The sequence below is a fragment of the Leptodactylus fuscus genome, chromosome 3, assembly GCF_031893055.1.
Source record: "Leptodactylus fuscus isolate aLepFus1 chromosome 3, aLepFus1.hap2, whole genome shotgun sequence".
NCBI classification, from domain to species: Eukaryota; Metazoa; Chordata; class Amphibia; order Anura; family Leptodactylidae; genus Leptodactylus; species Leptodactylus fuscus.
In genome coordinates this window covers 139,839,315-139,852,695 of record NC_134267.1, presented here as the reverse complement: position 1 = coordinate 139,852,695, position 13,381 = coordinate 139,839,315, and the positions used below count along the sequence as shown (strand labels likewise).

General features: G+C 37.8%; 1 protein-coding gene across 2 annotated transcripts in view; it reads right to left on the bottom strand.

Moving 5' to 3' along the window:
* Positions 1-13,381, bottom strand: part of CSMD1 (CUB and Sushi multiple domains 1) — a 1,381,920-nt gene that overhangs the window by 76,924 nt on the left and 1,291,615 nt on the right. For both annotated transcript variants that reach the window (XM_075268411.1, XM_075268410.1), the window contains one exon: positions 3,524-3,712. In XM_075268411.1, the coding sequence (XP_075124512.1) occupies positions 3,524-3,712 (189 nt within the window). The remainder of the gene's footprint in view (positions 1-3,523; positions 3,713-13,381) is intronic.

The following is a 13,381-nucleotide window of genomic DNA, read 5'->3' as shown; positions in this document are numbered from 1 at the left end:
ACAGTAGTATTATAGAAGGCAGCAGTGGCACCTGTGTCCTAGAGTGAGGATATGTCAGCGAGTGGTAGGAGAGAGTCTGAGAGGGTGCAGGTGTCAAGGTGGTTGAGGTTCCTGCGGGGATGTGTTGGTTTGGAGGTTGGGATGTCTATTACAGAGGACAGGGCAGAGAATGTCAGCAGGTTGTGGTCAGAGAGCATGGACGGAGAGTTAGAGAGGCTCCATATGTAGCAGAGGCAGGTGAATATGAGGTCTAGCGTGTGCCCTTTTGTGTGAGTGGCAGAGGAGGACCATTAAGAGAGAGATCAAAGGAGGCAGTGAGGGACAGAAGGCTGGAAGTGTGTGTGTGTGTGGGTGGTCTGTGTTAATGGGGATGTTGAAATCGCCCATGATGATGGTGGGGGTGTCTGTGTATAGGAAGTGTGTAAGCCAGGTGGTGAAGTGGTCGATGAAGGTAGCGGTAGGTCCTGCCGGTCGGTATATGACGGCCAGTTGGAGGTTGGAGGGTCAGTAGATATGAAGATGTAACTTTTATTGGTAAACTTAAAAGCCAAATAACCACACGATAAAATTGTCATGTATATGTAGGGCAATTGGGGATCTGTGTGTGAATGCTGCCTGAATTGCTCAAAACAATCTAGTTCAAATCCCTAATTGATAAGGTTGGGTCCCTCCGAACTTCTATCTCAGTAATAATTCTATTGCCAGAACCTACACTGAGGGGAACCTCTACACCTCCTTTATAGGATTCACACAGAAAAGACAAAGCACTCCTATACTGGAACAGCAGCTGCCTGATCCAGCACTAAAGCAATTAAGCCAGAGATGGTAATTAACTGGTTAAGATAACACACACACACATCCCTTCACACATAATGTACTAGCATGTACGGTCTATTGGAAACTGCCTATCGTGTGGTTATTTGGCTTTTAAGTTTACCAATAAAAGTTACATTTTAGTGCACCTTTTTCAATCTTTATTTTGTTTCACTTTGGTGCATAACCTTATACTAAACAAAATAATTTGTTCATTTGTTACTATCAGTAGATATGAAGAGAGTGCACTTCAAAGGAGGGGAGTGGGGGCAGGTAGCGGATAGATTGGGGTGAATGAGCAGTTATCTGACAGGAGGACGCCTACACCTCCACCAGGTTTATTGTTGGGGTGGGTAGTGTGTGAAAATATGCAGACCTCCGTAAGAGAGGGCGGTGGGGGAGGCAGTGTCCGAGGATAAGAAAGGCTATTCTTCTCTTACCTTCATTATTCTGATTGGTGCTGCCTTTCCTGGGGAATTTCTTATTTCTTCCTTATGCTAATGAGTTTTCTAGCAGCACTGTGTGCATTTTCCTGCACTCAAACAGCACTGGGGGTGTCCCCATTTCTGCTTGAAAACTCTCCAGCGACGGCCTGTCTTCTTCAATGCCTCCGTGTTCTTGTCTTGTACTCCAACTTCTTTGGGTCCAAAAGCACCGACTGCACATGTCTGTCGCCCTATTTCCTGTGGGCCTAACAGGAGAAGCCACAGGAAAATGGCTGACTGTGGTGACTGTGCATGTCTGTCAGCCATTTTCTTGTGGCCTCTCCTGTTGGCCCCACAGGAAAATGGCCTACGGCCATGCACAGTTGGTGCTTTTGGACCCATAGAAGAAGGAGCGCAAGAGAATAAGGTGGATGCAGAGAAGAAGACTGGCTGTTGCTGGAGACTTTCCAAGCAGCACTGGGGATGCCCCCAGTGCTGCGAGAAAACTCATTTACACAAGGAAGAAAGAAGATATTTCTAAGGAATGGCAGCGCAGATCAGAATAGTAAAGGTAAGAGAAGAATAGCCTTTCTTAAGGCTATTCCTACATGTATTTATTGTAAAAAGGGTTTCTAATGATAGAATCCCTTTAAGTTTATCACAGTAATTATATATTTGGTTAATTTTGTTAGAATTGAACAATTTTTCTCTTTCTACACTAGTTCAAGTCTGATTTATTTTGCATCCTATATTTGCACCAAAACATGGATGCTTGAGTACAATGGATGCATTTTATGTGACTCAGAGTAGTAAATCTGTCACATAACATTATATCCATCTACAAAAATGCTAACACTTTCCAGCATATACAATTCCTAGCACTGAATAGAGAAACTCATCTACAAACTATAGGGAAGCAAATGTTGCTAATCATGTTATGTATAATATAAGCATAAAATACAGTATATTCCCTTTGGTTGATAAAATAGTGTAAATTATTATTATTTAATTTACATAAAATTTACATATTACTATCAATCAAACAAAGGACTAAAAGTGGCCTTCATATGGCCAACAGCTCTCCCCCCAGGCTTCTATATACATGAGCAAATGCTTTCAATTGGTGACAGCTTAATTTACCTGAGAACAAAAGGATTGGGCATTGAAATTCAACAGGCCCCATCCTTCATTCCTTTGATATTATCAGTCAGTGAGGGAATCAAAAGACCACCATACACCATTAGATGTTCGGCTGGTCCCACCGAAACTGACAAGTTCAACCAGCAATGATCTAATGTGTGCATACAGAAAATGTACTTAGAAGAGTTGTCTGCTTCAGGGATAAGGGCTGAAGTGCAATACCTGACACAGATAAGCATTGATCTCTATTTGTAAAGTAAGAAAGATCATTTTTAAGGTAGACCAAGCCATCTATGTAACTTTATAAATGTATTCCCTTTTGTCTTAGTGGGCTCTAATGCAATCCTGAGTAAGTAGGATATTTGCACAGTTTTTTTTTTTTTTTAAAAATCCAAGCTATCTATAAGGGGAACCTAAGAAATTTCTGTAGGTGAAATTCAGGCAGCCAAACTATTATTTCTGTCTGTGGCTTATGAGGCATAGCAGATTAAGGGTCTGTTCACACAGAGAAATTTGCCGCATCCACCTCCAATTGTTTTCAATGGGAGGCAGAGATCGCAGCAGGTCGTGGTAAAAAGCGTTCTGCTCGATCTTGCCACAGATTCCGCCTGAATGAAGAGGAATTTCTTCTTTAGTTTCCACTGTGTTAATAGACCCTTAGAGCTCTGCAGTATAAAAAAAATCACCAACTACTGTAACGTATTATTACTCCATTCAGATATAATATTTCAAGAAAAATATAGGACATGATTGTGAAAATATTACTGTACATGTGATACTTAGATTAGAATTTATATAGTACTTGTGATGCTGATACAAGTATTCCACTTATACACATATGCCCTCCTAGTAGGGTTTTGTTTCTGAATATTTATCCCTCTTTATACTTTAAGATTTGAAAGCAATTAACTGAATATGGTATTTTTATATATATATATATATATATATATATATATATATATATATATATATTTTAATGATAATGTCATACGTTTTACATATTTTATACATTTATCTGGTTCACTACAAGCAAGGCACACTGTTCAGAGCATGAAACACACTAAATCTTATCTGTAGAGCAAAAATCTGTAATATTTTGTAAAACATTATTCTTTTTATATGCCCTGTGACCACGCAATACTTACAGATGCACTTCGGTAATGATCTGTCCCATAAGCCATTTGCCTTACAGTTAAGAACAGATGATCCTAGAAGATAGTAGCCTTTCTTACAATGATATGTCACACTGATTCCATAGCGGAAACTCTCCGGATAGTTCTGTTGTCCATGGCGAATTGCATTTTCCACAAAACCAGGATCTGTGCAGTTTACCACTGTAAGATAAAAGTAAATATAGCCTGACTATAATGGTATAGATACTACTTATAGTATGAAATATAATACATTTTCATCAAGAAACATTTTAAGATCCTTTTAAAATTTGTCAGTAGTTGTGACATTTGGCCTTTACTGTATAAAGGACTTAAGATATAAGGAAAGAAAGGCAAACGTTCTCAGCTGTAACATATTTTCTTCAAAGTTCTTCCTGACATGTTTTGCTAAAAGTTGGTTGAAGCCGCTCACTTCTCACGCATTCATCCTTTGACATATCATGTCAGAAATATTTGAAAACTTCAAATTCAAAGTCAAGCATATATGTAATGTCAGATAGGATTTTTAAGAGTAACCATAATCTATTGTGTACCAGTCAAAAACAGCCATTCCAATCAAACAAACTGTCTTTGCAGATTGAACAGTAAATGTAGCAGTCATTGGCCCTATAGCATTATACTTGGGTCACAGCTTCCACATCTTATACATATGTATGGCATATATAGGTGAATGGAATAACTCAATATATCATTAAAGTAAAGTTAGAGAAAGTAGGACTAAAGTTACCACCAGTTTGCAAAGTATAAATTCTAACAGTATAACATAGCAATAAGTAAATATTTCCCTCTGAATGCATTTATTGTATAATATATATAGCTAATGAACATCTGTAGTCACATTATATAGTAGCTCTCTTTTCTAGTCTTGGCATGACATGGTGGAAGATTTAGTAAATACTCCTATTCATATCTAAGTCAGGCCTTGTTCACATCTGCGTCGGTAATCCATTCGGGGGAGTCCACATGGGGACCCCCCCAAATGGACTACCGAACACATTGGCAAGCGATGGGCAGTGAAAGCACATGGACCCCATAGACTATAATGGGGTCCCTGTGCTTTCCGCACGGTCTCCGCAAGGAATATACGGACAGAAAAGTAGTTCACAATCTACTTTCCTGTCCACATGACTCGTACGGAGACCATGCGGAGAGCACACGGACACCAATATAGTCCATGGGGTCCAGATGCTTTCACTTCACACCGCTTGCCAATGTGTTTGGTAGTCAGTTCGGGGGGTCCCCATGTGGACTTCCCTGAACGGATTACCGACGCAGATGTGAACGAAGCCTCAGGTGCAATTAGATTTTTATCTGTTTTATTGTTGAGTTTTGATTTCTTAAAGGGTATATTCAAATATGGCAGAATTGTTGTTGAAATGTCTGTGATTGAAAATCAGTTGCTTTGATTATGAATGGGTTTATTTCTGTGGCAAACACATAGATTTCTGCAAGTTACATGCATTTGAATGGAACAGTATAAAATGTAAGTGTTTTGCATTGCAGATTTGCTGCAGTTTTTTGAGCCAACGACAGGAGTGGATTGAACACTGTGATATACAGTAGACACCCAGTGCAATTGAGTACGATCGGTGCCTGCTCCGATTGCACACATTAACCCTTCCAGCGCCTTGGGCAGCTTTGATCAATTTCCCGGCAGAGCATGGGTGCCGACATTTTCCCTGTGATTGCCAGCACCCAGAGTAAGTCCGGGGCCAGCGTCACGTTGCTTTGACTCCCCGACCTGTCATTCTATTTCTTCTATTGCAGGCTACATTAGGTAGCCTGCAATAGAAACCCTGGTATTTTGCAATGCATTAGCATTGTAATACATTGTATTAGTAATCAGACCCCCTTGGGTTCAAGACCCCTAGGTGGTCTAACAAATGCTAAAAAAAAGTTGTAAAAAATATTACAAAAATTAAAAATATTAAAAGTTCAAATCACCTCCCTTTCCCTTGAACACATATAAAAGTACTTAAAAACTCTGAAACACCTACATATTAGATATCCCTGTGTCCAAAATCGCCTGCTCTACAAATCTCTAAAAATATTTTTCCCATACGGTAAACGCCGTAGCGGGAGAAAAAGTCAAAAGTGCGAAACCACTGTTTTTTCACTGTTTTGCCTCTGATAAAAATTTGAATAAAAAGCGATCAAAGCAATAGTATGTCCCCAAAATGGAAGAACTAAAAAGTACACCTGGCCCCACAAAAAAGACGCCCTATGCATCCCTGTGCACCGAAGTTTAAAAAAGTTATGGGTGTCAGAATATGGCGACTTTTAGAAGAAAAAAATTTTTAACACAGTTTTGGATTTTTGTTAAGGGATTAAAATGTAAATAAAACCATATAAATTTGGTATCCTCGGAATTGTACCTTAACACAGAATACAGAGTACATGTAATTTTGGCTGCACAGTGAATGCTGTAAAAAACGAAGCCCTTAAGAAAGTCACACAAATGCATATTTTATTCATATCCACCCCATTCAGAATTTTTTTTTCAGCTTCCCAGTACATTGTACAAAATAATTAATAGTAGTATCTTGAAGAAAAATTTGTCCCGCAAACATTAAGACCTCATATGGCTCTGAGAGCAGAGAACTAAAATAGTTATGGGGTTTGGAAGGAGGGGAGTCAAAAATGAAAAACAAAAATCAAAAAATGCCATCGGCGGGAAGGGGTTAGAAACCAAACAATTTGGAAAATTCATGTCTAATTCACCCATCTCGCTATAACTCAAAATGTATGTAAGAAAGTAAACCACTATTAGTGGCCTGGAAAAAGCACAATCTTAGTTAGTGGCCTGCATGGTAGACATAGTTGGTATAAGAGCATGTAAAAAGTGAAATATCTCAAGGGTTCGAAAGGTCTCAGCTGGGGATGGCATGTTGTTACAGATGAAATATTCCTTAGTAACAACATGTTTGTTGAGGAAGAAATCATGTCTCCACAAAGTGAGGGTTTCTGGAGACATGCCAGTGAGACAGGGGTTATTAAAAATCAGAAGTAGATGTTATACAGGATCCTATAAGTTGTAATGGAATCATGTCTTGATATTAGTAACATAAATCTATGATGTTAGCAGTGGACAGGATTGGGTAAGTAAACAACTGTAGAAACCAAACTGGAGCAGGGCGGGAGGCTGGAGCCACCAGAGATAATTCTAATGGCACACATTATGGGCAAACTGTAGCATTATAGACAGAGCAAACTTGAGACAGTTGAACAGTAATATAGCATTTATAAGGATTAGGGAGAGGCCTCCTATTCTTTTATGGAAATACATAATGCATCTCTGAATATCCAGTCTTTTATGTGTCCAAATATAGTGGAAGATTTCTCTCTGCAAACCTGTCAGAGAGAAGGATGTCACCAGAGTTGGCAGAGTACGGAAGTAATAAAGAACTATTGGTACTATAACCATTTTAACCCCTTCCTGTCATCCGCCCTAAGAGTATGGTGTCGGGTAATTAAATATGGTGGCCGCTCAGGAGCACATTATACAGCAGACTGAGGCGCCATATTCTCAGCATGCATGCTGCTATTTTGGTGAGGATCGCCATCATCAGGAACAAAATCTGGGGACAGCATTCCATTGCCATGACAGCCAAGAGCCTATTGAAGGCTCCCAGGCTTGTCTGGCATGCATTTGTTGCAGGTTGTTTTATGCAGCCTGTCATACAAATGCTGATATTTTGCAATGCATTAGTGATCAGACCTGCTGTTTTTGTTTGCTGTTATGTATTTATTCTTAAATAAAGATTTGGAAAAAATAATTAGTTATCAGACCCCTTGAGTTCAAGATCCATAGAGGGTCTAATAAATGCAATAACAAAAATAAATTAAAACATTTTAAAAAAATAAAAGTAAAAGTTCAAATCACCCCCATTTTCCCTAGAATACATATAAAAGTTAATAATTATTGAGACACTTACACAATACGTATCCCTGTATCCAAAAACACCTGGTCTACAAATTTTTAAAATTATGAAAAATGTAAATAATACTATATACATTTAATATCCCCGAAATCATACTGAAACATCGAATACAAATGGCATGTCATATTTTGGCTTTACAGTGAACACAAATCTTTGAAAGCAAAAGTTCATGGCAATGAGCTTCTACTAGTTTGGGGGATGTTGTAATTTATAATTTCAGGATATGAAATAGGTTCAACAGTGTAAGAAGCAGTTTAATAATTGTAAGGGTCACATTTTCTGCAGAAAGGTTAACTTGATATTCCCTCCCCACATTGTGCACGCCTGAGATATTGGGATTGAAGCGGAGCGCTATAGCCAAAGGTTTGATTGCAAGGACAAAGGGTGTGGCATATGAGCCAGCCTTGGCGCTTGTCGCAACAAATATTAATAGCAGACAGGGAATTTGTTGTAAGTTTTAAATAGCTATAGGTTCATAGTAAGGCACTTGCAGAACACACAGGAAGTGGCCCATGATACCCATAACTCTAAGAACATGAGCAAGATACCTCCAAGACAGACCATTGAAGGCCTTCTTCATTTTTGACGACCAGAAGTGAAATAGGTGTGCGATGAGAGTTAGACCAGTGTATAATATTGCAAAGCTTTAAAAGCTGAAAACTGTCAGGTTCTGGGGCCTTACTGTATAATCCAATTGCTCTTTTCAAGGAGTGCAGGAAAAAATATATGCATTTATTATACTGTTTTGTGACTACAGTGATTAGTTAGGAAATATATAATGTAAGTACAATGTATATGAGGAACAAAATCTATACATACAGTACATATATATGTCACAGTGTCATGTAAGATCTGATAAAGGAATTGAGTTGGCTGGTCTGAACATCTGTGCCATAGATAGGATTGCTTGATTACTATTTACCTGGGGACACAATTGTAAATCCAGGTGATAGAGCACAGGAGATTGCTTTCTCCTAGTGACAGCTGTCAAGAATTACATAGGAAATGAGTTCTGGCATTCTCAGCTTGGTCTGTTGAAAAAGTCAGAATGATGCGTAAGTATGTCCTGATGACTTTGGAACTTTTATCTAAGTAGATTCAAAGCCCTGAGGATATATAAATATGGATTGGCAGTCCAAAAGTAACTTCTTAAAGTATCACTATGTCAAAAATATTTTGCTCTGAATTAATTCTGCTCTATCCTACTATTTCTGTGAAGAATTATAATACCGTATCTAAAAATGTCAATTTATAATCCTGTACTGCAGCCCGAAAATGGCTAAAAATGGCCCTTTGAGCAAGATAAAATCAAATTAATAGGTTGAGTCTTAAGTGTTATAAATATATTTAACCTGAAACACATTGACAGGATATATATATATATATATATATATATATATATATATATATATATATATATATATATATATGTTTCTTCTCTTAACCTCATTTTTGTTTTACATATAAAGGGGATAACACCGCTAAATCGAAAATAGAATATTATCATCCTAATTCTGGGGACACTAAACCATTGTAAGCAGGGCCCTCAGTCCCATTGTGTGAACTGACCATTTCTTGGTTATGTATCTTTTTGTTTGTACGTGAACCCTACAATTTGTACAGTGCTGCGGAATATGTTGGCGCTATATAATTAAAATGTATGACCTGGTGCCACGTGTGGCTTTGAAGGTGACAAGCTGTGGGCTACCGGAAAACACACCAGATTCTAGGTGCCTTTTTTTCTGCTGCTGCTTTCTGGGGAAGACAATGTTGAGTTTCTCTAGTGGAAATGCATCATGGTACGAGTACCTAGAGACACGCAGCCTTAACTGCGAAGCAGTACAAATAAGTGAATTACACTTTGCAGCATTTCATGCTTGTCTTACAATAGAGAATAATATGGAATGAATTGAGGCAATGGGGCCTAAGAAAATGTGGAAAATCTATTTTCATTTGCAGTACTTCTAGATAGATAGATTACAAATTATTGAGCTATTCCTCATTGACCACAGTATTGAAAAACATCAATACCACATGTGTATATGCATCCTGTGATTAATATTGTAAGACATTATCTTTTTCTTTTTACAAGTGCAAATTATTCTTTTTTTATTTAACTTTCAGACAACTTGTGCGCAACATCTGCTTTCACTTTCTACATGAATGGCTTTAGAATTTACATGGGATTATTGAAGAACTGACGACAAAAAATTAAGGTTTTACATTTTTCATTCATTTTATTGAACGCTAAACTGACTGGATATACTAGTGTAGGCTTACAGTCCAAAGGAAAGACAATAAAAGCGGATAGAAAGAAAGATGATTTGATGGACAGATAAAGGGAGAAATTTGTAGTAGATGTGTTGTTCTAACTGATGTGAAAGCTGGCAATTCAAAGTACTAAAAAAATGAGAAAAATTAACTGCAAGTTTGGTAAATAGGGACCATTATGGACATTGTAGCCAGTTTAATAAATAAATGAGAAATTTTAGCCAAATTTAAGTAATCAAAAATGTTGTGGCATCCGGATATCATTACCTTCATGTTGTTTATCTGTTGTATTATTAGGCTAAAAATTTATATGACTGATATATGGTGGAGATGTACGTGAAGGATCTGTTACTATCCTTATAACCTAGCTGGGACAGAAGGTTGCTTATTCATGTGCAATTCATGTATTCTCTATATTATCATTGCATTTCTGTGGTCATAAAGCCAAGCAGGAAAAGTTCATGAAAGTTTCTAAACCCAAGTCTGCCATACCATCCTGCCCTATTTCTACATTGCCCATGAAATGGCCTCTCACCACTAAACAGACTGTCTCCATGGCAAGTGACACTGGGTTCACACCTGTGCCTCGCTCTCCGTTCTCAGGTCTCCGTCTTGTGCAGACAGAAGACGGAAACCTGACAGACCGTGTCTGGCCATGAATGCCAGTGAGTGTTTTGTGCTCTCCGCAGTGAACCCATTTTTTTTTTTAACCGGACACAAAATCCTGCATGTCCAACTTTGTGTCCAGTTAAAAAAAAAAAAAACGGTTTAGCCGCGGAGAGCACAAAAAGCTCACGGGCGCTCACGACTGGACACTTTTCAAACCCATTCAAATGAATGGGTTTGAAAAATGCCTGCAGGTTTCTGTTTCCTGCCCAGTTTTGGGCAGGAAACGGAAACCTGCAAAATGGAGACCAGGGGTGGAGATGTGAATGAGCCCTAAGCAGTAGAGCTTTAAAGAGAGCACCAAGAACAGAAGTAGTCCGGGAGATGTCTACCACCAAAGAAGTATGTAACTACTAAATTAGAAGCAAAAAATAAATGACTTTGCAGTAACTGTAAATTGGCGCTGAAATGTACCTATCAAAAGGGAGCATTACATGAGAGATGTATGTATTTATTGGTTTATGAGAAAACCTTAACATTTGCTAATAAAAATAAGTGAACTACTTTATGTACCATCCACAAACTGACTGATTCATTCGCCTATGAAGATTCAAGGTACAATCTATCACAATCAACAGAAAAGTCATACTCATGAACGATCACCATCTGATCTACTGCAGCCTTATATTTGGTATTCAGCTATCTAGTTTTTCAGGGGAAAGACTAATTCATTTTTATGTGGGACCTAAGGGGACAGTGCTTATCTTCTCACAAATCACAAGACTTTAAAAACCTAGTGTAGGAGTTGAAGACTTTGAAAGAACACAATTCAAATATTGGTATCGATTTTGTGCATTGAACAAGTACATGAATTTCCCTTGAGAGTTTATGTTTTGACTCTTATTGCTCCCAGATGACACAAGGTCCTTCATATATGAAATCAAATATCTTGGTTTCGAAAACATTGTAAGTACGATAAGCAAGTATCAGGCAATGCAAGGTCCATTGTTGCTATGTCACACATCAGGTAATGGTGCTTTACTTGAAATAAAATCTCATTAAATGTTATTTTTCTTAGTTTTATGTCTATTTAATAACCTACTCATACAATAAATACAGAATGGGAAGAGAATGATGTTATATTCTTAGAACATGAAGCTCCAGAGTAGATATAACATCTTCATATTGGCCTTATAAACATGAGTAGACTTTCTGCATACTGGAACCTTTTTAAACATTATCAGTATTTGCCTAATGTGTATCTATAACCTGAATCAATTATATTTAGACATTATAGATAGGTAATCGCAGAGAAGATCTCTGGTCTTTACATTAGTAAACCAAAGATGACCATAAATGTGTGCATTATTCTATTGGCCCCTACATAGATTTTTATTTTGCCCCTACTATAATGCACACGGGGGAAGTTGGGGGACTGGGGTAGAGATGAAAATGTCACAATTTCTTCAAAACGTCATTGTTGTAAATCACCCAATAGTTTCATTATACTTGATACTTAATTGAATGCAGACTTTAAGCTTACAGTATATAGGTCTATCTATTAATAATTAAAATTGTTAACATTTTCTTTATCAATTCCCCTTGATTTACAAAATCTCTCCTTACAACTTAAACAGTTTACTTCCAACATTACAACGTTCTCACATATGGTATCAGCGGTGCCAAGTTAAAATATGTCAAATTAAAATGGCAAGTGATAGCTTGAATGTACAGCTGCTATGGGGCCCTTGACCTTGGAGGGCCTCGTCACCCACTGCTACTTTTGTTTTATTACTCAGCAGGTAACAGCTGATTTGCTTATGGACCACATTTACTTCTGCTCCTCCTTCAGCCCTCCAGGGAGCCCTGCATGCCCAGCATCATATCATTAACACTTTACAGCACCGAGACATCACTGTCGCTATTCAATACCAGGAATACCATGAACACTCCAAAAGAGCAGCCACTTTAAATGTGATTTGTCATCTAGCCATCATGATTTAGTCCTTGTTTTTTCTTTTCAACACATCAACTTCAAGAACTGAATTTTTACTTGCATCTCCTGCCAAAGTCATCTAAGAGAGATTCAGCAACCAAAGGCAACCAAATGATGCCATAAGCTGCGCTTGTAATGGGACAACTCATGCTGCATCTCTTACTTTTGACTGCACATTTCAGCAACAGATGCTACAAAAGTTACCATGACAGTGTCCCTTTAAAGAAATATGAAGAAAAGTCTCTCGGTAAATTCTAACTTTTGTTTGTTTTGTTTTAATTCTATTAGTGTGCAAGAAAAGTTTCCATAGTTGATGTTGGTTGATGTCAGAAAACAAATAAATCTATCTCCACCTTCATAAATCACAATCTTTATCTTTGATTGAAAGTTACTGCAAAAAGATTAACTCACAGCCTTGCAGGAATTTACTCATATACAGGAAAATATAAAACTTAGTAAATAAGATGGAGGCTTCCAGAAAACACAATTCAGAATATTGCTATTGATTTTGTGCATTGAACAAGGGCATGAATTTCCCACGAGAACACATGTTTTACTTGCATTGCTCCCATATGGCACAAGGTCAGAAGGAGGCAAATTAAATATGGTGAGACCTGTAAATCTGTAAGGTATGGTGCACCAAGGTTGTATATATTAATGAAAGTGATCAATGTTATTACACGACCACTGTCATCACCTGTCTTTATAATTATATAGTATTATTAAAGCCCAAGTGTCAGATTCTTCCTCAAGTGTAAAAAATCCAACAATACAGCTGTAATGAATAGCAGACAGCTACATTCAATAATTCACACTATCAAGTCTTGGCTTCACCTAGGACTGTCATATACCTGCTCAAACCCTTATGTGTTGTAAATATAAGAAAGTCACATAGTATAAGGTAAGTATACATCAAGCTATGCTAACTAGAGATGAGCGAACAGTGTTCTATCGAACACATGTTCGATCGGATATCAGGGTGTTCGCAATGTTCGAATCGAATCGAACACCACGTGG